Below are 25,156 nucleotides of genomic sequence, written 5' to 3'. Positions count from 1 at the left end.
GCTCAGGTTGAGAACGTGATCCGTGCGGGATTCATGTTCGCAACCCGCGTCTGCACACGCGCGGGTTGCAATTTGGCGCTTCTGCACATGCGCAAAGCGCAATTTAGCGCTTCTGCACATCCGTGACTGCTGAAACCTGGAAGTAACCTGTTTCAGTACTTCTGGGTTTCGGCGGTCCGCAACATGAAAAAAATGCAACCTGAAGCGTCTGTAACCCGAGGTATGACTGTAATCACACGTTTTTATTTATTTCCCAGTGCATGTAAAAGTTATGTTTACACTATACCGTAGTCTAATAAGCCAGGTCCCTGGCTGCTGGGGTAGGAGGGAAAAAACATGGCTCCAGCCCTAGCCAGTTCCACTCCCATGGCTGGAAGAGGAGTGGTGGCTGGGGGGGAGGAGGGGGCTGGGGGTGAAACTAGGTTTTATTTCACCCACGTCAAAGATCCAGTTTGACACACACCCCATGCACATTTGCATACCCCAGGGTGCCGCTGATTGGCGCGCGAGGCGGCGCGCGCTGAATTCGTGCGCGAGGCGAGGAGAAGCGCTTGCCTGGGATTCCCCACCCCCTTGTTTGCATTGTGTGGCCCTCGCGCCGCTTTGTACGGCTGCAGGGCCGGGACGGATTTGCGCGCGCGCGCGCACACACACACGGGCTTGTGGCTGAGGGAAGCACAGACGGAGAATTCCCAGGGACCGGACTTGTGCGGACGTTGCCACCGCCTCCTCCTCCTGCTCCTCTGGAGAAGAGCGCATGATGGCGGCAGCGGCCGCCCCGGCCGTGGTGGTGGAGGTGAGCCTGAGCAGCACCGCGAGTAGCAGCAGCGACACTTCCAGCACGGGCGAGGAGGAGAGGATGAGGCGCCTCTTCCAGACCTGCGACGGCGACGGCGACGGCTTTATCAGCAGGTAACCGCAGGCGCTGGGGCAGCCGGCTGCTCTCTCTGCGCGCCCGCCGAAAAAGTGGCAGCTCAACTTCTGAGCAAGTTTCTCAGATGCGAGTTGCGCTTCATGCACGACGGAGGTGCCCCCGGACAGACAGACCGGCAGACAGACAGATGGACGCTTCTTGGGCAGGGGGGGTCAGCAGGGTGGATGATCACACCCAGGGTAGCGTGCTGGCCAACAACACAAATATTTTATTGCTTTTTTAAACAAATACAATAGCAATCACACACTTAGCCAGCAGTACAGCTAATGGTGTTTGTTTTATCCATTGTCTCTAGACCCGTGGTTCCCAACGTGAGGCACACCCCCCCACACAGGGGCGCAATTTGATTTTTAGGGGGGACAATTTGGAAACTTGTTTAGACCAAGTTAATGGCCTTTTAGGCTTCCTCCACATGAATAGTTCAGTGGTACCTTGGGTTACATACACCTCAGGTTACATACGCTTCAGGTTACAGACTCCGCTAACCCAGAAATATTGCTTCAGGATGAGAACAGAAATCGTGTGGTGACAGCGCAGCGGCAGCGGGAGGCCCCATTAGCTAAAGTGGTACCTCGGGTTAAGAACAGTTTCAGCTTAAGAACGGACCTCCGGAACGAATTAAGTACTTAACCCGAGGTACCACTGTAGTTCACTTTCTGAATAATAAGAATTACATGTCAATGGGGGGACGGGGGACGACAACATCAGGATTTTAGAGATTCTTAGGTGGGGCATGGCCAAAAAAAGGTTGGGAACCACTGCTCTAGACATACACTTTACACATTCAGTATTCAAACATACTACTTGGCGTAACCCTTCCACTGAGAATATTGAGCAGTTGGTATAAGAAGGTCTTGTTTTTGGTCATTAATATAGTTAAAGAGAGGGGTCCACGTTTCTTGGAAGGTATCTATTCTTTACGCCTTTAATTTCCCTCCTTTATCTGGCAAGATGCTCAGACATTGCTGTATCCCAGATATTATTTTCCCATATGTTGGCGGGTATTTCAGTCTAGTTCTTCCGTTGCTGAGCTATCGCTAATCATGCTGCGGTCAGGAAGAAGCCTACTAGTTTGCCCAGTGGCGTAGTGTGGGGGTGCGGGGGGGGGCTGGCCGCACCGGGCGCAACATCGGGGGGCGCTCGCACTCGCAGCTCTCTGCCCCTACCTGGCTCCACAGGTTAGGGGGCGCAAATTACTTGCCTTGCCCCGGGTGCTGACAACCCACGCTACGCCACTGAGTTTGCCTGTGGCGTGCCAGCCTTTCTGGCAAGGTGGTCGCTGTGACTCTGGAAGCCTTCCTATAGAAATTGATGGTTAAATCTTTCGGAAGAAACTTCTACCCAGCAGGTTATTCCTCTCCTCTTTTTTTTGTTATTGTGGTGTCAGGCAGTTATGTTCTTTGCCCTGGAAACTCCTGAATGCATAAGTGCTGATTATAGCTGCATAGTGGTGGGGACTCCAGGCGTTCTGATTTGCGCCCCGAGGCACTTTCTCCTTCATTACGACTGTGCATGCTGAGCTGTAGTTCAAATTAAGCTGAGCTGGTAGTATTAGGTTCATTTGCACCAATGTTGAGGGAGCAGGTTGAAAGGAGGAGGCAGCTTTTCAATTTCACTGTTACACAGGAATGTGAAAGCCCTTGTGCTCAGCTCGGGAACTTGCTTTAGCTTGGCATTGTGGCAGCAGTAGCGGTTCACACCCTGCTGCCAGCCAGGGAGAGGGCAGGGTCTACATTTCCTGTTCCCAGTTGTTCAAGAACTGACTCCCTTGCTAAAGGGCTTGAGACTGCATGATCAGGGATGGGGGTGAAGTACCTGTGAACCTCTGGATTTCCTTGGACTCCAGTTCCCATTGGCATCAGCAAGCATAGCCAGTGATCAAGGGTGATGAGAATGGTAGTGCAATAACATCTGGAAGTCAATGGGTTTTTGGCAGCTGGTCCAGAACATCTCATGATGCTTTGGTGGAGCTGAAAGGAGTGAAAGACTTGATAATGATTGTGTTTACCCTTGATGCGGTTGTGTTGATGATCTTATCTAAATGGATGGCACTTTGGAAGAAACAGAAGCAGAAGGGTTTTTTTTAGAGGGTACCTGTATATGACACTTGTGAATAATGACTTGTGTGCACAGAGTATGCACAGCTGCGGGTAGCACTGCCAGCCAAGGTAGCATGAGCATAGCCGGGGGGGGGGCGGCAGATGCTCCCCCTGAGATCAAGTAAAACAATATAAATACTTAACTGACCAATCACATCGGTTCTGCCCTCCAACGAAAGTCCTGTCCCCCCCCCAACAAAAGTCCTTGCTACACCCATGCAAGGTGGATACTATACATGTTATTTCATTTGTTCACATGCATTGTTTTCCCCCTAGCGGGAAGAGGCACAGAACAGGAGCAAAACAAAATTCCTATAAATGCTCCCCCAGTTGTTGTCGTTTAGTCGTGTCCAACTCTTTGTGACCCCATGGAGCAGAGCGTGCCAGGCACTCCTGTCTTCCACTGCCTCCCGCAGTTTGGTCAAACTCATGCTGGCAGCTTCGAGAACACTATCCAACCATCTCGTCCTCTGTCATCCCCTTCTCCTTGGGCCCTCCATCTTTCCCAACATCAGGGTCTTTCCCAGGGAGTCTTCTCTTCTCATGAGGTGGCCAAAGTATTGGAGCCTCAGCTTCAGGATCTGTCCTTCCAGGGCTGATTTCCTTAAGAATGGATAGGTTTGATCTTCTTGCAGTCCATGGGACTCTCAAGACAATTTCACTATGTGTATTTCTGTGCATGTTTATGGTGGGGAGGGAAATAGCAAGTTTTTACATGCCCCAGTGAATAAAATCCACAGGTCTACTTACAGCTTGTCTGATTTTCATTGATCATAGAATCAAAGAGTTGGGAGAGAGACTCCGAGGGTCATCTAGTCCAACCCCCAACAATGCAGGAATCTGGCCCACAGACGTCTCTGGGTGGGCTTGAACCACCAACCTTCTGGTTAACAGACAGATGCACTGAACGATTGTGCCACCTGAGGTGCTATGCAGGGCTAGTTTTAAGATACAGTGGTACCTCGAGTTACATACGCTTCAGGTTACATACGCTTCACGTTACAGACTCCGCTAACCCAGAAATAGTACCTCGGTTTAAGAACTGTGCTTCAGGATGAGAACAGAAATCGTGCAGTGGCGATGTGGCGGCAGCGGCAGGCCCCATTAGCTAAAGTGGTGCTTCAGGTAAAGAACAGACCTCCGGAACGAATTAAGTACGTAACCAGAGGTACCACTGTACATGTTTTTAAAATGTTTGGAAATTGATAGATGGCATTATGTAAGGGAATTTTTATTTGTGCGTATGTGGTTAAGCTGTCAACACATAGTTGTTGGGTTTTGTGGATTACCATATTGGCCTGAATGTAAGCCTCACTTTCCCCCCAAATTCCATCTGTGAAAAGTTAAAGTGCGGCTTATATTCACAACTTTATGGTATGCAGCCAGTAGCACAGGTTAAACAGCGCCAAGAGCGCAGCAAAGCGGAGTCCGCCCCATGCGTAGTCCCCCGACCTCTCCCCCAAGGTCAGGAAGGAGGAAGGTGAGGAAGGGGAAAGGCAGAAACACAGCGCCCCCCCCATAAGTAGCTAGGAGCAGCTAGGAGGAATGGAGTGGCTTATATTCAGGTATTTTTTCTCCCCTCCCCCTCCAATTTTAAAAGCGCAGCTTATATTCGGGTGCGGCTTATATTCGGGCCAATACAGTAGTTATTGGGTCAGGAGGTGTAGTGTCCATCTCTTGCCACTAGTACACCACATACATCTTTGTATCTCGCCCTTAGTATTGTAATAGTGTTTCCACATATGCTGACAGTTTTTAATGGACATTTTGCTTATCTGAAATGCCTCCATTTTCAAACATATGAGTAGACTATTTGCTTTTGCAAGTTTGGAAGGCATAATCCTCTTAACATGCAGTCCATATCTTCTTGGGTATTGAAATGGTTCCCTGGTTATAATCTGGAGGTTAACTCAGATGTTCAGATTTGTCCAAGGCAAGAACTCTAAAGGCAGTAAAGACAAGGTCAACATTTTGCATGCCATTCACTTATGATTGGATTAGGTGCTGGGATAAACCAAGGTATTACCTTGGCTCCATAAATATAGAGAGAATGGACAGTTAATGTACAGTGGTACCTCGGGTTAAGTACTTAATTCGTTCCGGAGGTCCGTTCTTAACCTGAAACTGTTCTTAACCTGAAGCACCACTTTAGCTAATGGGGCCTCCTGCTGCTGCTGTGCCGCCAGAGCACGATATCTCTTCTCATCCTGAAGCAAAGTTCTTAACCCGAGGTACTATTTCAGGGTTAGTGGAGTCTGTAACCTGAAGCGTATGTAACCTGAAACATATGTAACCCAAGGTACCACTATACATCCTTCACACAGTGGTCTAATGCCCAGTTGTTCTTGATGTTAACACACTTAATCTCTTCTTGTACTATGGCAGGGATGTCCAATTCCCAAGAGACTGCAATCTACTTACAGAATAAAAAACTGGCAGTTCAAGTCAAGGTTGCTGAGCTTTTTTTAGGGAGGAAAGTACAGTGGTACCTCTAGTTGCAGACACGATCCACACAAGTCCGCAACTAGAGCGGCGCTTCTGCACAAGAACGGAGTGCAGTAGAGCGCTTCTGCGCATGTGCAAAGCATGCAGAACGCTTCTACGCTCACACAAGTGGTGAAACCCGGAAGTATATACTTCCGGGTTTGCCTTGTTCAAAAGATGCAACATGAACCTAACGCAAAGAGGTATGACTGTGCCGCTTTGGGGGGGTTCAAGTCAAAGTTTTTTTGGGCGTGCAGGTTGTTTAGCGTTTTTTGAGAGAGAAATGTTAAACTTTATTAAAGGGAAAACGAGAAAAGGCACTCACAAAAGGTTCGCTAAGGAAACAAAGAGCCTCACAGCGAAAACTCTGTCTTCTGTTCTAGCGATCATGCGTGAATGGAGGAGGGGCCAGGGCCGGGTGCTCTTATGCCACCTGTTGGACATCCCTGTACTATGGCAACCCCTCTACATGCACTTCCAACTAATATAGTTTCACAATTCCTCTTTTGTTTCTCCCAGGGTGGTTTACATCATTGTAAATGTTCCTTCTGCGCAGTCGACCTGGTGGCATGTTTAACGTACCATGCAACTGATGCCCGCTTTCTGAAGTACTGGATGTTGCTTGTGTCATATACTTGAAGGACCATGTGGACAAAGGCTTTTATTGTAGACCCACACCAATGTGGAAGGAAGAAACTCAAATGGAATATAGCTAAAGATGCTATGGGACACTGTGGGAAACAGCTGTGTTCCTTGTTCTTTCCAGACCCCTTTGCTTCCTTCCAGGGCATTGATAGAAACTTTTTAGGAGTAGTCTGTGTCTCCTTACCTTCTCTAACAATCTAGTCATGGCCAGGGTTTATTTGATTTCAATCAAACCAATTTAAATCACTAGTCAGTGAGACTTGATTTAAATCTTTTTTTTTACAGAAAGACTCATTCTTGCTGGTATAATCTTAGTATTTACAACCAGATGAAGGTTTCATTTTTGAAATAATAAATTTTCAGAGAAATTTTAAAATATATAAAAAATTACTGATTTGGTTATACTGTTAGAAATACATAGACTTATGATTATGAAATTATTGTGAGGTGAGGTTTAATAAGTTAACTGTTTATATTTGGACAATTTTTCTGCTGTACTTTATTGGAAGGAGAAAAATAATCATTTCCTTAATAACAATTTTTTAAAAAACTTAGACTGAGTTTTAGCACACATGAAAAACTTAAAACAAATCCTTATTTCCTGATGAATAGCCTTTGGACTATAATGTAACTTAAATAGAAAAATAGCTTTAGAAATATTTTTCCTCCAAAAGCATTTTATTTTAAAAATCCAATTTAGATTTTAAAAAATCTGATTTAAATTTTAAAAACCCAATTTTTATCTCTCTCTCTCTCTCTCTCTCTCTCTCTCTCTCAACATTGATTTTTATCCACCCTGGATTTTTATCCTACTGGGTCATGCATGGCCCCAGTAGAAACTGCAAGCTAGTTTAACTCCTTGTTTCCAGATGCAAGCCTTTAGGCTTGGCTTTGCTCTGTAGTAAATAGTTCAGACATCTGTATGTTTAATTGGGAGAAGAGAAACATAAAACCTATAAATGCCCAACTTCTGGAGCACCACTGAAACAGTAAATCCTAGATAGACCACCAACAGTCACAGTGAACAGTTCAAGAGTGACTGGAATGCCTTTTCTTTTAAATGTGCAATTTACTCTGTGGGTTATGAATATTTAATTTTTTTAAAAAATCAGTTCTATCATTCATGCAGCTCTGAAATTAATTTAGCCTTCTTTTGTCATTTCCCCACCCTTTGTGAAGCTGCTTCTCAGCCACCAGAGCCAGTTGAGGGAAGAATTGCATTTTATTCTTTTGGTAAAGGCAAGCACTTTTCCATTGCACATGTCTTCATTTAGCGTATCGGGACAAGTTAGTGCAGAATGCAGTTGTTAGGCTCGTAACTGGGGCAGCGGAGTGGTACCATGTGTCGCCAGTCCTGAAAATGCTTCACTGGCTGGCAGAGAGCTACCAGGCCAAATTCAATGTGTTAGCATATCAAGTCCTAAATCAGGCATAGGCAAAATTGGCCCTCCAGATGTTTTGGAACTACAACTCCCATCATCCCTAGCTAGTAGGACCAGTGGTCAGGGATGATGGGAATTGTAGTTCCAAAACATCTGGAGGGCTGAGTTTGCCTATGCCTCTCCTAAGTGGCTTAAAACCTGAGTACCTCATAGAGTGCCTCCAATATCAACCATCTATGACCCTATGATCAAGAAATGAAACCTTATTGGTGGTGGTGCCACTGGTAGCTGCCCAGTTGGCAGTGACTTGTGGTAGTGCCTTTTCAGTGGTGGCTCCCTGTTTGTGGAATGCCTTCCCTAGTGAGGTGTCATTATTGATTTTATTTTGGGAGAGGGAATTAAAACATCATTGTTTACACAGGCATTTGATGGCTGAAGGACACTGTTCCTGGCAGCCCCAAGATCACTGGTTGTGAATGTTTTTTCATAGTTTTAATGAGTGTTTTAAAACTGTTCTTGGTTGTAGCTCTTTCTAAACATTTTACCATTACTTGGGTTCCTTCAGGAGGAAGGGCAGGATATAAATCGAATAATATATATTTGCATGCATAATGAAGTTATATGGAGTCTCAGCTGTGGGAACCCTTTGCTGCGCATTAAACTGAAAACTCTTTAAATACTTGCTGGGTAGCAGAGCCACACATGGAGAGGAAAAGAGCACCTCCTGAGAGAACAATTAATTGTCAGTCTATGAATAGTTAGGCTGACATTTTAAAATGGCAGATAAAAGGATAATTGCTGGCTGATACTGGATGGGAATTCAATTTGGCAGTGGAATATAATTTGGAACTCATCTAGTCAAATGGCATACATTATACTTTCCTACCAGAATACAGACATTTTTGTAACTAAATTACCAAAATGCAATAATGTCTGTTTAAAATTCAAATACTGTAGTACACAGCAGTAATGTTTTTGGCAATTTGTGTTTTTTTATAATACCTAAAAAGTGATGGCAGCAAAAATGATAAACATTTGTTCTTAATTTTTTTATCCTGCCTGTTCCCTCAGAGTTGGGAGTTGAAAAGCTTTGCTGGGAAAAATCAACCTGTGGAGAGTTGGTTTTTAAAAGCCTCTTCCTCCCACTGAACATTCAAGGAATGTTCCGTGGCAAGTGCATTTATGCACATGCAAGAAAGGCCTTTAGGAGATTGGAACTTCACACAACTTCCTTTCATGTATGTAAGAGACATTCTAGCTGTGATTGCAAATAATAATAATAAGCTAGTATCCTGGTTGTAAAAGGACAAGACTACTGCAGAAACTGAGACGTTTCTTGGGAAACGTTTCAGCGTTGAATAGAATTATTGGAACTCTTAGGGAAAATGCCCCTCCGCTTCTGAACTGTGGTTTAGTTTAAAGATGGTTTTGGTTACATGGGTTGTGTGTATTGTTTGCTCAAAACATACGTGCTAGGCATTGCTCTGAAGAGTTGATTTTTCTCTCAACAGTCTTGCCACCCTGTTATTTAGACCAGTGTTTCCCAAACTTGGGACTCCAGCTGTTTTGGGACTACAGTTCCCATCATCCCTGACCACTGGTCCTGCTAGCTAGGGATGATGGGAGTTGTGGTCCAAAATCAGACCGAGACCCAAGTTTGGGGAACCCTGCTCTAGACACTGGAGGGGATGGTGAGTCTCCCATTCTGGCAATTAGGAGATAGGCTCTTCCTCCCTAAGGCAAGCTTTCTCTTGTATTTACAATGAACAGATAAAGGTTCCAGGGCAGTTCCAGTGAATGAATTGTTCTGTGTCCTGGAATCAGGTGTTATCAGTCTTCTTCTAGCTCTTTTTTTTTTTTTTACAGGGGACTCTGCAAGTTTCATAGCTGCTTCCCTCTCCTTCCTTACCATGTGGGACTGTGGGTTTTCCTTTCTCTCTTCTCTGTTCCCTGTTTTCCTTTGGCTTTCCCTTGTGGCCCCTATCCACCTTGTTTCGCAGCTTAGCGGTTTGCTTCTTGCAAGCTCACACATGTACTTTTAATAGGCAACCTGAATGCTGAAGCATGTCCTCCAATCCAAGATATAAGCTAGTGTCAGAAATGTCGAAAACATGACATTATTGCACAGGACCATTCTGTTTTGCGTCATAATTATTTTTACAGATTTGCAAAATTGCTTTCCCAGATTTTTCTGTAAACCTTGTAAGCCTTAAATTTGTGTTCAGTCATGTATGCATGTGTAAGATAAGGTCTCTAATTAGAAAGTCAGGCCATATTAATTGCCAATGGTATAGGAGAGTACAGTAATGATCCCAGTTCACAATTGTGTTTTATAATTTGCTTTGTGTACTCTACATATGCTTTGTTTTTTGAAATTGCTAAGAGATATGCTTTATTCTTACTTCAGGCAGAGAGTATTTATTTGCAACTGCACAGCAGCATAATGTTGGAACAAGCAACGGTAACATGTTAACTTTAATTTCACTATATTATAAGGTTATGCTGTTGACCATTTCCTTAATTCGGAGTCCCCCCAAAATAGGGGTTGTCTTATACACAGGGGCGTGTTATACACGAAAACATACGGTAACTATGTAGAAGACAGTAGGATAATGTATTGGCAACTGTGACTACTTAGGGGTCTAAAACGGATACATTTTTTTTATTTTTTTTTGCTTTCCTTTCACATATTGTTACAACTGTTATTTTATAGTCCAGACCAACAGGGGCAGCAGGAATCATGAGAGAAGTGATGACCGGCTTCACAGTTTTCCCATATTGTAGTGTTTTTTACATAGCACACAGACATACATTGTGATATATCTCCATGTCAAATATTATGAAAACATTATCGCTTTGTTGATTTCAAACTGATTTTGGACTATGTATTGATACATCGCCTGGCCCTAGTGGGGATGATTGGGTTTTTTTAGCTGGGTCATGCCAGTGCAAGTAGATAAATAGGTACTACTGCAGCAGGAAGGTAAATGGCGTTTTCATGCACTCTGGTTTCCGTCACGGGGTTCCATTGCACCAGATGCGGTTTTGTCATGCTGACCACATGACCAAGAAAGCTGTTTGTGGACAAATGCCGGCTCCCTCAGCCTGAAAGGGAGATGAGCGCCGCAACCCCATAGTCGCTTTTGACTGGACTTAACCGTCCAGGGGTCCTTTACCTTTTCCTTTATTGGTTTTTTTAGCTGGGTCATTGTGTATGATGTTTCTAGATGACCTTAGAGCAGTCATCCTTACTTGTTGTCCTCCGTACATTGTTGAGAACGACAGCTTCCACAAGACATGGACTACTATTTATTTATTTAACAAAACTGGTGTGCCAATTTATAATAGCATCAACCGTTGTCTAAGCAGTTTACGAGAAACAGTATAGAATATTCATAAGAAAGTACTGATAGAATCAACAGACTTAAACACAATAAAGTTCCATATCTGAGTAGGATGGCTTAATTTTTTAATTTTTTTTTTAAAGCAGGCATTGGCAACGGCAAAGGGATCTGTCTAATACTAAATAGGAAGGGCGTTCCAGAGAAATGGCGATGGCACACCTAAAGATGAATTTCTTACATGAACATGATATAGCGCTTGTCAAAGTGTCAGTTCCGCAGATGGAAGCAGGAGAGTGGCCGCGTGTGGCTTTAGGCAGTCTTTCAAGTCACCTGATGAGGGTTTTATATGCTAAAAGAAACACCTTGAGTTTGACCTAGTAACAAGTCAGCAGCCAGTGCAGCAGGAGTATAATACTCAAAAGCTTGCCCACTATTTTGTGGTATTGGTTGGCCTAACGTATTGGGCTAGGGGAGCTGGGGCATCTGGCAATCAGTGTGTCCCTTTAGTTCCGGATAGTACATGGGTAGATGAGTCTTTAAAAGTCCGGGACACAAATTTTAGCAGCCCTCTAGTGGCTATGGTGGCTCATTCACCAGAAGTAACATACTTAGCGTTAACTCTGGATTCTGGAACTAAGCCTCCTGATGTATATTGTGCTCTAGGAGGCTTAGCTTGGTCATAATCGTGTATACAGAGTCACTTAAGAGCTAAACAGAATTATATAATGAACATCAGTAAATGGAATTCACGCTGGAAGCTTTGCACATCTGGTAGGAAAAATTGATGTGCTGCAATAAAATTGCTCAGGCGTTCTTAATTGTCTGCTTCACAGTTCCTGGTGATATTGGTAGGACTTTAGAAATATAGTTAGGTTAAATTAATGGTTCACTGAACAGAATTTTGAGCAGGGGAGAGCACAAAAAATAGAGAGGCTAGGACTGTGAGTAAGACTTGGTGACTTGATGTTTCCGTGAATGCTTTTCTGCATCTAGAACCCATGCTTTTGTTAATTCAGATTAAGGAAACAGAGCTACCACAGAGTGTACATTGCACAGTGTTGCTAGGCAGACCTAGACTGCAGGATAGGTAATTAAGTGGTAAATTGTGATCATTCGACTGTCGTCCATAAGGAGCATCTTGCGGGGAAGCAAACTGGGCAAACCAGCTTGCTGTAAGTGGGACCCCTTTGGAGGTCTGTGGTTGTAACAAACCTAGATTCTAGTCACAGCTGTGAGTTTCATTTTTCCACAAAAGGCTTCTAACAAGGATGTAGGAAAGCTAACAGTGAGAGGATGCTGCATGGAATAAAAAGGATTCCTGAGTAATCTTTCTAATGTAAAGTGTCACCTTTTTATGATTCTTTTAAAGATCAATGATATAAGGAGTGAATGGTGGGGAGAAAGAGAGTGATTAGGTATTAGGTGTGTTCAGTTACTACAGTGTTAACAAGGGACGTGGGTGGCATTGAGGTCTAAACGACTGAGCCTCTTGGGCTTGCTGATCAGAAGGTTGGCGGTTCAAATCCCCGTAATGGGGTGAGCTCCCATTGCTCAGTCCCAGCTCTTGCCAGCGTAGCAGTTCGAAAGTATGCCAGTGCAAGTAGATAAATAGGTACCGCTGTGGCAGGAAGGTAAATTGTGTTTCTGTGTGCTCTGGCATATGTCACGGTGTTCCGTTGTGCCAGAAGCGGGTTAGTCATGCTGGCCACATGACCCGGAAAGCTGTCTGTGGACAAACACCGGCTCCCTCAGCCTGAAAGTGATGTAAGCGCCGCAACCCCATAGTTACCTTTGACTGGACTTAACCGTCCAGGGGTCCTTTACCTTACCTTACCTTACCTTACCTTACCGTGTTTAATAACTTAACTAAAAGTTGCAATCCTATAAACACTTTGCTGGGTGGAAGTACCGTAAGTTCCTTTGAATTCAACAGGTCTGTCTTTTGAGGAGAAATGTATAGGATTGCACTTTGAAGCTTCAATTAATTTAAAAGTTGCACCTGTTTGATTAGGCAACAGATTAAAAAGAAAGCACATTGCTGTATTTTTTTAATGCAAGTGCTTATAAAAGCTGCTGATGGCAAGCTCTATCTATTCTTAAGAAGTATTCCCTCCACCTTTTGTCCTACGGGACTGCTGAGTCAAGAGAAGTGTTTGAAACTCCCATTGTTCTAGGCGCATTTTGCGACAGGGAATTTCATTAGTGTGAGCAGTTTCTGAGCTCTGGGTGCAGTACTGCACCTAAGGTTTCAGATTAAAACTGCAGAGTGGAAGGAAAGGAGGACCTTTTTCTGCCTCACCACTTCCAGCTACTCTCTGAATACTGGAGAAGAGACCCTCTTAAGAATGTTAGGGGGTGGGCAGGGAAATGACTAGACCATGTGAAAACTGCAGTTCATTCATTTTCAGCTTTGTATTTTTGTTATAAAAAAAGCACGCCTAGACATTCCGTTGTTGCGCCCACAACCCAGGTTTAAGGTGCCATTTGACTCCTAGCTTTCATCTCAGTTTCTAACACTGGTCAAGAGATTGTTGGATTCTACTATCCGATACTATGCAGTGGGTTGATGACATCAAAAGATCATTGTGATGGTCCACCAACAAACAGTCTGCTACACAGTTTTAACTGTCCCTGTGATGACCACCTTCCTACCACCCTGGGCTCTGTGAGAAGCAGGATCTTGGTGCCAAGGCCTGGCCACTTGACCTGTGCGTTTTCATTTGACCACCTGTATGGCCCCTATGTGCACAAAAACTGTTTGAAACCTGAGAATAGTAGGGTTTCCATGCTGTAGTTTGTATGTGCATAAGGACCACACAGGTGGTCTAGTAAATGTGTTTAGTTTGTGATGGGTTTAGACTTGCCTCCCCAGGTTTACTATACAGGAAAAGACATTGTGAACTTGTGAAGAAACCTGTTTGAATTGATGTGTGTAGCACAGAGAGCTAACATTTATGAGCTTTTAGCGATTTCACGGTCTGTGCGTCAGATTTTAGCATACAGGTTTAGAGATGGTGTTTTAACTGGAATTTTTTTTTAAAAAAGAGCCTCTTGCAATTTAAATAGGTGATCTTATTCCTGTATGATGCCACTGAAAGGAGTAATTTCACATTTTTATGATAAATGTTACATAGCTTGCTGGAGGAAGAAGGATTACTCTTGTGTTGTGCTGATAACCTGAGAAGTGGTTTTACATTGCCTCCTTATGGTTTCTAATATATTTGTACAGATTCTTATTTCACATATTTCAGTTTGTCACTAGATAATTTGTTTAAACCTATTTTGGAAGAGATTAGAGTAGTCATGTGTATTTTATCCGCATGTCTTTTCCTTCTCCATTTTACAGCCCGCATTTTGTTTGAACAGGACTTTCCTTACCAATGACCTCAGTTCAGGATCTGATAAGCCCAGAAATGATACAGATAAGGCGGGTTCAGCGCTTGCCCACCTGTCCATCCAACCTCTGCTGAAAAATCTCCAAGGAAGGAGAGTCCACAACCTCCCGAGGGAGACCGTTCCACTGTCGAACAGCTCTTACTGTCAGAAAGTTTTTTCTGATGTTTAGTTGGAATCTTCTTTCTTGTAACTTGAAGCCATTGGTTCGGGTCCTACCCTCCAGAGCAGGAGAAAACAAGCTAGTTCCCTCTTCCACATGACAGTCCTTGAAGTATTTGATTGTCTGAACATGGCCAGTATCAGCATTTGCACTCTTTTGAGCCTTCCAGTTGATCAAGGCAGAAGCTTCTGAAATACAATGCAACCCTTGTTTTATTTTGGATTGCTTCCATTTTCAGAGTTCAAAGATTGCTTTCTCCTTCATGTGGGCCTCCTGCCAAACATTTTTGTCTGAGGAGCCTTCCTTAGCAAGTGTAAATTGGGACTAATAAGAAGGAGAAGAGCATTCCAAGATGTAGAGAATTGTAATGAAACCTTCCCCTCCCTCCTTCCATTTTAAAAAAAGTAAACAAGGGGTAAAGAACAAATTAAAGTCATAATGCACTTCACTGAACACTTCAGGCAGGATGGGTGGTAGCAGGGTTGTCCAGACAAGCCTGCGAAATTGGTTTGAAAAGAACTACTTGAACACCTGTAAGCTCTCTCTGCTGTTGCTGAGAGTATTCATGTGCATCTGACAGAATTAGCAGCGAAAATAGGGACTATCTCCCTTATTTAGTGGCTGTTCCCTGGGTGTTAATTAGCACGGTTCATCTTAATGAGAACATTTGCCACCTAATTCCTGCTGATACTTTTATTGGGGACTAAATTTTAAAATATGCAAAGCATATTTGCACAATCTCAGTAAAGGTGGCAAGAAATTTAGAACATTAAATTATATATTATTTTATATTATATAATTAACCGTAATAATAAGAAAGTGCTACCCCCCGAAATTAAAACGTGGCTCATGAGAACATTAACTGTGAAGTGAAATTGGTATGGTTTTGCCAAATAAAATTCAATACAGCATTTGCTACAAGAAAGATTTACATTTTTTTAAAAGACATAAATCTGATGATAGCAGATTAAGAGCATTTTGGTAACCCCCTGCTTTTTTTCTTAATGAATTACTCACTCACCCAAAACTGAACTATCATTATGGAACACCTAGAAGAAAGTTATTTTTTTAAAAAAATTGATAATCAGAGAAATATGTTAAAATGTAAATTACTATACTGTATTGCTTTGCCTTTGTTTTATGTTACAATTCCCACCATGTATGACCATTGGTTCTGTTAGCTAGGGATGATAGGAGTTGTAGCCCAAAACAATTAGAGACCCCAATTTGGGAAGCCCTGATTTAAATTGACTACAATATTATGTTATGTATATTTTGTAAAGGAATAAAATTGTTTTGTTAAAGTATATAGCTGGTGTAGTTTGATCATAGGGGATTGTGAGCAACCTAAAGAACCCTATATCCTTGCCTTGGGCCTTTTAGTCAAATCTACAGTAGAGTGCTGCTGTTCTATATTCAGTCGGTGCTGGCAGGTGTCAAGGACCGTGCTGAGGAGGGCTGCACGGAGGAAGAATGGTGGGAGCCTCCCCCTCCCCTCCGTGCTCCTGATCAGGATCCTTAATCTTCCCAGGAGCAGGAGGATAGTATAGATTTGGAACAGTGGTTTGCAGAGGGACATAGTCCAGAAGGCAGAAGCTAGGAAATATTGGATGGGGAACAGCTAGGAGAAGAAGCACTGGGGGTGGGGGAGAGCCAACAGATTCACGGTCTCTGGAAAGCATTCCTCCGCTCAGCCCAAGGACAAGAAGAGCTAATAAGGTGGAAGAGCTTTTTTCCAAACTATAGTCCGGTCCCAACAGTGTCTGAGGGACAGTGAACTGGCCCCCTGTTTAAAAAATTTGAGGACCCCTGTTCCAGAGGCTGTCACAGGGCTATTTCACATGCTAAGGAGGTTCTTACACGGAAGTCAAGGTCTCCCTGAATGCAGTCGGATTGTTCTTTTATAAACAGGACCTAAATAATAAATCCTTAAGCCAGTTTGACGATGTTGTTTTCGTGGATAGGATTCCCACTGTGTTTATGCTGCAAAATTTTGATCTTCTACTCTGCTGCAGACTTCCCAAGAGCCTTCTAAATGTCTGCATCACAGAGAATTGAAGCTATTTTAACTTGCCAGTATCTCTTTGATCAATTAATAGTGTTAGAAACGAATCTGTCTCATTGTACTCCTATTAGCATTGGGACTTTTCCCAGAGTAACAGCTGGTGGTTGAAATACGTTGCAGCAGGAACCTTGCCATATTTCATATTCTTTGACTTCTCTTTGGGGGAGTCCTGTCTTAGAAGTGGGGAAAGCCACTGTGGTTTCAGCTTTCATGTTTGTCTTTCGGTTTTCATTTCTTATCGCTTAGCAAGAATGTTATGTTGGCTTAACCATCTTGTAGTTCTGGGATCTTTAATTGGATACTGCTATGCAAGTTCTTTTAAAATAAGCTAATTTCCTGAAAGAGGCAAATTAGCTTTGATTTCCTCCCCCCAGCCCCACATGCTCAAATGGGTATTTATGAGTCGAAAACACTTTCTGTGTCACTAAATCAGCAAGGTTAATGGACACTGAGTGAACCAGATATGCAGTAAATCTATGAGTACATTCCACTACATTAATACTGGAGATTTAAAAAATATATGAATTATATTCAGTGACTGACAGTCTTGGCAGTGTGGAAGATTATAAAGCCAGTGCAATGTTACATTTTGTGGCATTTTGGAGGCCAGGAAATTGTTCCCCATGCTTATAGCTCTAGGCAGCTTAGGTTAATTGTTCCGAGCTAAGCTTTTCCGCACTGATATACTTTTCAGATGGGTTCTAATGTTGGGATGGATTTTAAGGGCTCCGTAAACTTGTGTTAGAATTTAACTGAAAGGCAAGACGTTGCAACCCACACACAGTACAGTGGTACCTCGGGTTACATACGCTTCAGGTTACATACGCTTCAGGTTACAGACTCTGCTAACCCAGAAATAGTGCTTCAGGTTAAGAACTTTGCTTCAGGATGAGAACAGAAATCGTGCTCCAGCGGCGCGGCAGCAGCAGGAGGCCCCATTAGCTAAAGTGGTGCTTCAGGTTAAGAACAGTTTCAGGTTAAGAACAGACCTCTGGAACGAATTAACTACTTAACCCGAGGTACCACTGTAAGACCTAAAAGGTGATTCTAAAAAGCACGGGCAAATAAAAAGTTATTCCCATAGTATCAAAAGGACACCAAAGTTATTCGGCAGTTGAACAGACTCCCACAAGAGGTGGTGGACTAGGGGTCAGCAAACTTTTTCAGCAGAGGGCCGGTCCACTGTCCCTCAGACCTTGTGAGGGGCCAGACTATATTTTTTGGGGGAAATGAATGAATTCCTATGCCCCACAAATAACCCAGAGATGCATTTTAAATAAAAGGACACATTCTACTCATGTAAAAACACGCTGATTCCCGGACTGTCCGTGGGCTGGATTTAGAAGGCGATTGGGCCAGATCTGACCCCCGGGCTTTAGTTTGCCTACCCATGTTGTGGACTCTCCTTCTCTGGAGGGTTTTCACCAGAGGTTGGATGGCATCTGTCCTGGATGCTTTTGTTGAGATAACTGCTGCTGAAAGTTGGACCCGATGACCCTTTCCTTCTATCTCAGCAATGCTATGATTCCGTGAAGTTTTCAAGGCTTCTTGATGAAAAACTTGGAAATAATAGTGTTTCACTACCATTGGAAACCCCCCTCCCCCCATGTCTAAAGTTGTTTTTGGCATGCATAGGGGAAATTCCTTCATTTTATTTGTAAGAATTTTTTAGCTGCCATGGGGTCACAGGGTAAGTTTCAACAATATAATCATACAAGTAAAACAATTCCAAACAAAGCTAGCATAGTGTAGGTTAAACAAAGCAGAAGAGCTAGGTCTCAGAAAAACACCTTAGCTGTCAAAGCCAAGGTAAAGTGTACAGCAGTCCCAATCCACCGCTCCCTGAATTTTTTTTTTGGGGGGGGCGGATGGAACTTCCACATCTGACTTGGTTTTATTTGCATGTATTGGTGTGGGTTGTTTTCAGCTTTCAATCTTATGTTGTGGTTTTTTTGCAGATTTGGTAATAGAAATGGCCAAAGATTGTGCCCATGGATACTGCCCATGGTTCACATAACTTGTAATATGTCACCTCATGTTTGGGAGTGATTGTGTGGAGAGGAAAATGCCCAATTCACCTGGGTAAACATTGAATTGGTTGCAGTAGATATAGATTTACTCTTAAAAAAGTCAGAACAGGGATTTGTTTGGATTTGAACAGCTGCTTGGATTTGTTGTATGATCACATTCCAGCCAAACAAATATTTAAGACATCCTTTTGTAGAACAGATCGGCATTAGAGTTTTGAAGTGTGTCAATAGAACATTATTTTTGTTTTATTTTATTTATTAAATTTTTATGCCACCGTTAACCCCGAAGGAGTCCAGGGCAACAAACAACAAAACTGCAAAAGAATACAATTAAAAGAAAAGAAAAATTTTAAAAAAAACATTTAGAAACAGTCACATATTCTTTCAGCTAATAATTTCAAGGTTTTAAAAGTAGGGCTGAAAATAATGCCAATATATTTCACATCTGGCAAACCAATGCACCTCTTTGGTTTCAGATAGCAGCACATGGGCAGATGAGTAAAAAACCTGGGACACAAATTTTCACAGCCTTCTAGCGGCTATGATAGCTCATTTACCAGAAGTAATGTCTTTAGTGTTAACTCTGGAAGTGTATACTCGATTCTGACCTAACCAAGCCTCCTAGAGCACAATATACATCGGTTTCTTTCACTTCTGCATCGTTGTTTATGTGTTTCACAGCCTCTGTATAGTCTTGGTCATTCTCAGTTGCAATGATCAAGGCACCTACAAATGCCAGAACATAAAGTACGGGTAGGTAGTTTCTCAAGGGTTTGCTTTATGTGGCTCTGCCAAGAAAGCACTGGAGTTTACCATATGTTCAAACCAGGGCCGTCTTTAGCATATGCACCACTGAGGTGCAAAGATCCACCCAGCACCCCTTTTTTTAAGGGAGGTGAACTTAAAGTTGTTGACCTTTTGGGGGGGGGCTGATCACTCACCTGTAACAACGACGCAGTGAAAAAACTGCTTCTGTTTGATGCTACAGAGTAACACAACGACAGAGGAGGGGAGATGGGGACTTCCACTTCATTGCTTTTCACTGCCTCTGATCGAGAGGAATCGGTATGCATTTGCCGCCTCTCAGAGTCCGGCGCCCAGATGCACCACACCCCTTGCACCCCTGGGTAGAGACGGCCCCGGTTCAGACATCACTTCTGTGGCTGAAATCTTATCCTTTTAAGAAATGGGAGAAAAAATGAAGTTACTTTATCAGACTTGAAAACTTGTTTTGAATTACTGGTTACTAATCATCCAGTACAGAGGTGCTTGTCTTTGTAGTAAACTACAATTGTTTGGGTCTTCTCTTTCTCCTTTCCCCCTTTCTCTCGTGTCTAGGAATGACTTGCTGATGGTCTGCCGCCAACTGAACATGGAGGATTCTGTGGCTGAGATCATGCATCAACTTGGCGCAGATGAAAGTGGGAAGATTTCCTTTCAGGAATTCACACGATGCCGCATGCAGCTTGTGCGAGAAATCAGGAAGGAAGAAGTGGAACTCTCTGTGAAATCAGATGACTCTTGCAAAAAGAAAACATTAAGGGATAGAATAGCTTCCTGGCCAACAAGCAGCAATAACAGTTTGGGTAAGCATTGTTTCGTTATGCCTCCATTGTCTAAAAGTAAAAATTACACAGATACGGCCACCATCGTGGTATTATCTAGTTCAGGCTTCCTCAACCACGGCCCTCCAGTCTACAATTCCCATCATCCCTGACCACTGGTCCTGCTAGCTAGGGATCATGGGAGTTGTAGGCCAAAAAACATCTGGAGGGGCGAGATTGAGGAAGCCTGATCTAGTTTACTGGAGTAAATCATTTTCTTTCCGGCATGCTTGTTTTAGCATCATTTGCGGAATTTGTGCGTGTATTTTAACCTATACATATTGGGAACATACTACAAACTGCTATGTGTAAAACATTTTGCTAAACTTGGCTGTACATTTATTTCCTACGTCTATGCACAGGTGTGCTTTGGAAAATGTATGAAGTGGTCGTCAAGAACTCCCCATTGATACTTGCTTAGTTCTCAAGCTTATGGTTCTGGCAAGTAGCAACAGCTTGTTTCTCTGCATGAAAATTAGAGAGCTGGGAAAGAGGATTTTAGGCTGCATCTGTTTCGGGCAGCTCTGCCCCTAATAGTTGTTTATTGTTTTTTTAAAAAACACTGCAGTTTTAAGACCAGAGTTGACATGGTCTCATTTTGACTGAAGTTCCACAAAACCAGGAAATTTATGCCTTTATAGATGCACCATGTGATCAGCAGTGATGCTGTACGTTGTCACAGACTGATGTGGTGTTTTTCCCCTGAGAAGTTAGGCAATGATGTGTCCTTGCTTCCATCTTATTAAACTTCTTCTTGACTGATCTTCCCACAAATGTGGGTTCAATAACTTCTCATCCTCTTGCAAACCTTTTTAGAACTTAGACGATTGCTCATTTGATTTGCAGATTACTGTAGAAAAGAATATCTAACTATACAATATATATATATATATATATATATATATATATATATATATATATATATATATGCAGGTTTTGGTGTCTTCGGGTGTCTTCCCGTGTAAGAGTCGGGGTGTCTGTGCGACGTTTCGACGAGGTCTCACTCGTCATCTTCAGGCTGGTGCTTTCGGCTTCTTGTTACTGGAACAGAGCAGAGTCTGGTGTTTGAGTTCTTATAAATACTGTTGAGGGGTGTGGTGTATAGCCTCCAACGTTCTGGGCAAAGAGGAAGTTCCTAGATTAGTGTGCCTTTTCTTCTTTTGTTCCTTAATTACTTGAGGGATATCTTGGGTGATTTCATGAGTGATATTCAGAATATCACTGGGTGGGTCATTAAGTGTAGATTAGTTGCTAAAGCTTTCGTGTCTTGACCTCTTGAGCTTGTGAAGAGTTTTTCTGAGAAGATGGCTGTGCTGCATTTAGTTGTGCTCTGGCTTGGCTTCGTGTATAGGGGCGAGCTATGGTTTTGTGCCTTGTGCCAGCCAGATCTGTGTAGGGATTGCAGGGGGGTGCAGCATCCGGAGGTGCCACTATAGTTTGGCTACTGGATGGAGTCTGTAATATGTCTGTGGAGAGGGTCTGGGTTTGGGTCTGGTGTGGTTGATTGGTGACGGCGTTCTGTGTGCCTCTGGTTCTGGTGTCGGTTTTTGTGGGGAGGGCTAATTTCCAGATGTCTGGCAGGCGGGACGTGTCGTCACGCTTGTTCATGTTGTGAGGGTGTTTCTCTATCTCGATGGCTTCCATGATTATTCTCTTGTGGTGATGTTCCATGTTAAAGAGCAATTTGGAATCTGCAAAATTAATTTCGTGTCCTGTTTCTTTCATGTGTTGGAAAAGAGAGGAAGTTTTTTCTTCTTTTTTGACGGCATTCTTGTGTTCTGCGATACGTGCATTTATTCGTCTGTTTGTTTGTCCAATGTACGTGGCTGGGCAGACTTTGCAGGGTATTTCATAGACCCCTTGGTTTTCCAGCTGGATTTTGTCTTTTGGGTTTCTGAGGATATTGGCTATTTTTTGGTTGGTGCAGAAGGCTGTTTTGATATTGTGTTTATGGAGGATTTTGCTGATTTTGTCTGTAGTGCCCTTGATATAAGGAAGGAGGGCCATGCCATTGTTTTCTTCTGTGTCTTGGTTTTTGGGGGGTGTTTCTTTTTGGATTAGCTTCGTAACCCTGTTTTTCTGGTATCCATTGGCGATTAACACATTTGAGAGATTCTGTAACTCAGTTGTCAAGTGGTCTTTGTCAGCCAGGCGTTTGGTTCTGGAGATGAGAGTCTTGGCTACGGAGTTTATTTGTGCAGGGTGGTGGTGTGATTGTGCATGTAAGTAGCGGTTGGTGTGTGTTTTTTTCTGGTAGATAGTGTGTCCTAGGGAGCCATCAGGTTTTTTGTAGATTAGGACGTCAAGAAAGGGGAGTTGGTTGTTGTCTTCTATTTCCATAGTGAATTGTATTTTGGGGTGTAGGCTGTTGAGATGTGTGAGGAAGCTATCTAGTTTTTCTTTCCCGTGTGGCCAAATTACAAAGGTGTCGTCAACATATCTGAGCCAAAGTTTGGGTTTGTGTTCTGACTTGTCTAAAGCATTGGTTTCAAAGTGTTCCATGTACAAATTTGCGATGACCGGTGAGAGGGGTGATCCCATAGGTGCTCCTTCTATCTGTTTGTATCTTTGTCCATTGTGGATGAAGTACGTGTTGGTTAGGCAGTGGTTGGTCAGGTCCAGGATGTATTTGGGGGGGTTGTATTTGTTTTGAATGGCTGTCAAGGCTTCATTAATGGGCACTTGAGTGAAGAGAGATACAACATCGAAGCTCACAAGTAGGTCATCGGGATGTAGGTATTGCTTCTTTATTGTTTCTATGAACTGGAAGGAGTTAGTAACGTGTGAAGCGATGGATTCTGCATAGGGCTGAAGTTGCTTAGCGAGAAATTTAGCGAGATTTTGTAGAGGTGAGCCTATGGAGCTGACTATTGGTCTGAGTGGTGTTCCTTCTTTGTGTATCTTGGGGAGACCGTAGAGTTTGGGGCATCTGGAAGATTTTTCTCTGGGGATGATTCTTAGCTGGATTTCTTCACTGATAGGAGAGGCTTTTATTTTGGATTTGGTGGTTTTTTCCAGATAGGTGGTGGGATCTGTTTTTATAGGTTGGTAGGTAGGGTCTTGGAGTAGATTTGATAGTTTTGCTTGGTAGTCCGATGTGTTCATCACAACAGTGGCGTTGCCTTTGTCTGCTGGGAGAATGATTATGTTGTTGTCTTTCCTCAGGTTGGTGAGTGCTTTCTGTTCTTCTTTGTGTAAATTGCTTCTGGGTGGTTTGCTGGAGCAAAGGATGTTGGTGACTTCAAGTCTGATTTTATTGGCTTCATCTGGGTCGATTTTGGTCAGGCTAGCTTCGACTCCGCATATGATGTTTTCCGTGGGGATGCGTCTGGGGGCGACTGCAAAGTTGAAACCTTTGGAGAGTACTTTGGTTTCAGTTGGGGTGAGGATCCTGTCTGATATGTTATGTACTGTTTGTTTCATGGGTTGTTGTGGAGGTTGGCTGGGTTTCTGGCGTTTCTCTAGTTTGTAGAGTTTGTTGGTGTGTCTGTCTGTCTTGTGTGAGGTCTCAGTTTCAGCTCTCCAGACGGCTAGTTGTTTGCATTTGTCCCAGAGTGCAGGGTGGATTTTGTTACATAGTTTGAGGTGAAGAGTGAGCAGATCTTTGTTGGTTTGGTTTAGTAGGTATCTTTTCTTATGTATTTCGTTTCTGATTAGGGATAGTTCAGTTCGTTTCAGGATCCTTTCGGTAGCTGGGGTTTTAGAGTGGAATTTAAGTTGGAAGCATGTGGGAGTTAAGTTGTTGTCTCGGCAGTTGCGTAGGAACAGGAGATCACATAAGATGGTGGCTCTTCGGATTTCTAGTTTCTCGTAGGTTCTTGTCAGCTGGAAGGTTTCCTCCCCGTAGAGGTGAGATATTTGCTTTCGTAGATTTTCACGGGTACAGGAATGCAGGTTTTGGTGTCTTCGGGTGTCTTCCCGTGTAAGAGTCGGGGTGTCTGTGCGACGTTTCGACGAGGTCTCACTCGTCATCTTCAGGCTGGTGCTTTCGGCTTCTTGTTACTGGAACAGAGCAGAATCTGGTGTTTGAGTTCCTATAAATACTGTTGAGGGGTGTGGTGTATAGCCTCCAACGTTCTGGGCAGAGAGGAAGTTCCTAGATTAGTGTGCCTCTTCTTCTTTTGTTCCTTAATTACTTGAGGGATATCTTGAGTGATTTCATGAGTGATATTCTGAATACCACTGGGTGGGTCATTAAGTGAGGATTAGTTGCTAAAGCTTTTGTGTCTTGACCTCTTGAGCTTGTGAAGAGTTTTTCTGAGAAGATGGCTGTGCTGCATTTAGTTGTGCTCTGGCTTGGCTTCGTGTATAGGGGCGAGCTGTGGTTTTGTGCCTTCTGCCAGCCAGATCTGTGTAGGGATTGCAGGGGGGTGCAGCATCCGGAGGTGCCACTATAGTTTGGCTACTGGATGGAGTCTGTAATATGTCTGTGGAGAGGGTCTGGGTTTGGGTCTGGTGTGGTTGATTGGTGACGGCGTTCTGTGTGCCTCTGGTTCTGGTGTCGGTTTTTGTCATTAACACTTAATGACCCACCCAGTGGTATTCAGAATATCACTCATGAAATCACTCAAGATATCCCTCAAGTAATTAAGGAACAAAAGAAGAAGAGGCACACTAATCTAGGAACTTCCTCTCTGCCCAGAACGTTGGAGGCTATACACCACACCCCTCAACAGTATTTATAGGAACTCAAACACCAGATTCTGCTCTGTTCCAGTAACAAGAAGCCGAAAGCACCAGCCTGAAGATGACGAGTGAGACCTCGTCGAAACGTCGCACAGACACCCCGACTCTTACACGGGAAGACACCCGAAGACACCAAAACCTGCATATATATATATATATATATATATGAGAATGAATGAAGGCCAAGTGTTCCAAGACCATGGATAGCCACAAGTTAGAACAAGTTGATTCCTGCAAGTATCTCAGGAATGGCTTTCATTACCAACTGGACTGTGCAATGCAAATTAGCACAGTCCGAACGAAAATATACACTAATTGCATTGCCTT

At 43.3% G+C, this 25,156-nt stretch overlaps 1 protein-coding gene across 1 annotated transcript in view; it reads left to right on the top strand.

Moving 5' to 3' along the window:
* The first annotated feature begins 564 nt into the window (after positions 1–564).
* The window catches only part of MCC (MCC regulator of WNT signaling pathway), a 206,151-nt gene continuing 181,559 nt past the window's right edge, over positions 565–25,156 (top strand). Inside the window, exons 1-2 of the mRNA XM_082191553.1 lie at positions 565–912; positions 19,878–20,125. Coding sequence (XP_082047679.1) covers positions 758–912; positions 19,878–20,125 — 403 coding nt within the window. The 5' untranslated portion in view covers positions 565–757. The remainder of the gene's footprint in view (positions 913–19,877; positions 20,126–25,156) is intronic.

Source organism: Podarcis vaucheri (assembly GCF_965113315.1).
Source record: "Podarcis vaucheri genome assembly, chromosome: 11".
NCBI classification, from domain to species: Eukaryota; Metazoa; Chordata; class Lepidosauria; order Squamata; family Lacertidae; genus Podarcis; species Podarcis vaucheri.
Note: the sequence above shows the minus strand (reverse complement) of the source record. Positions and strands in the feature narration are given on the sequence as shown.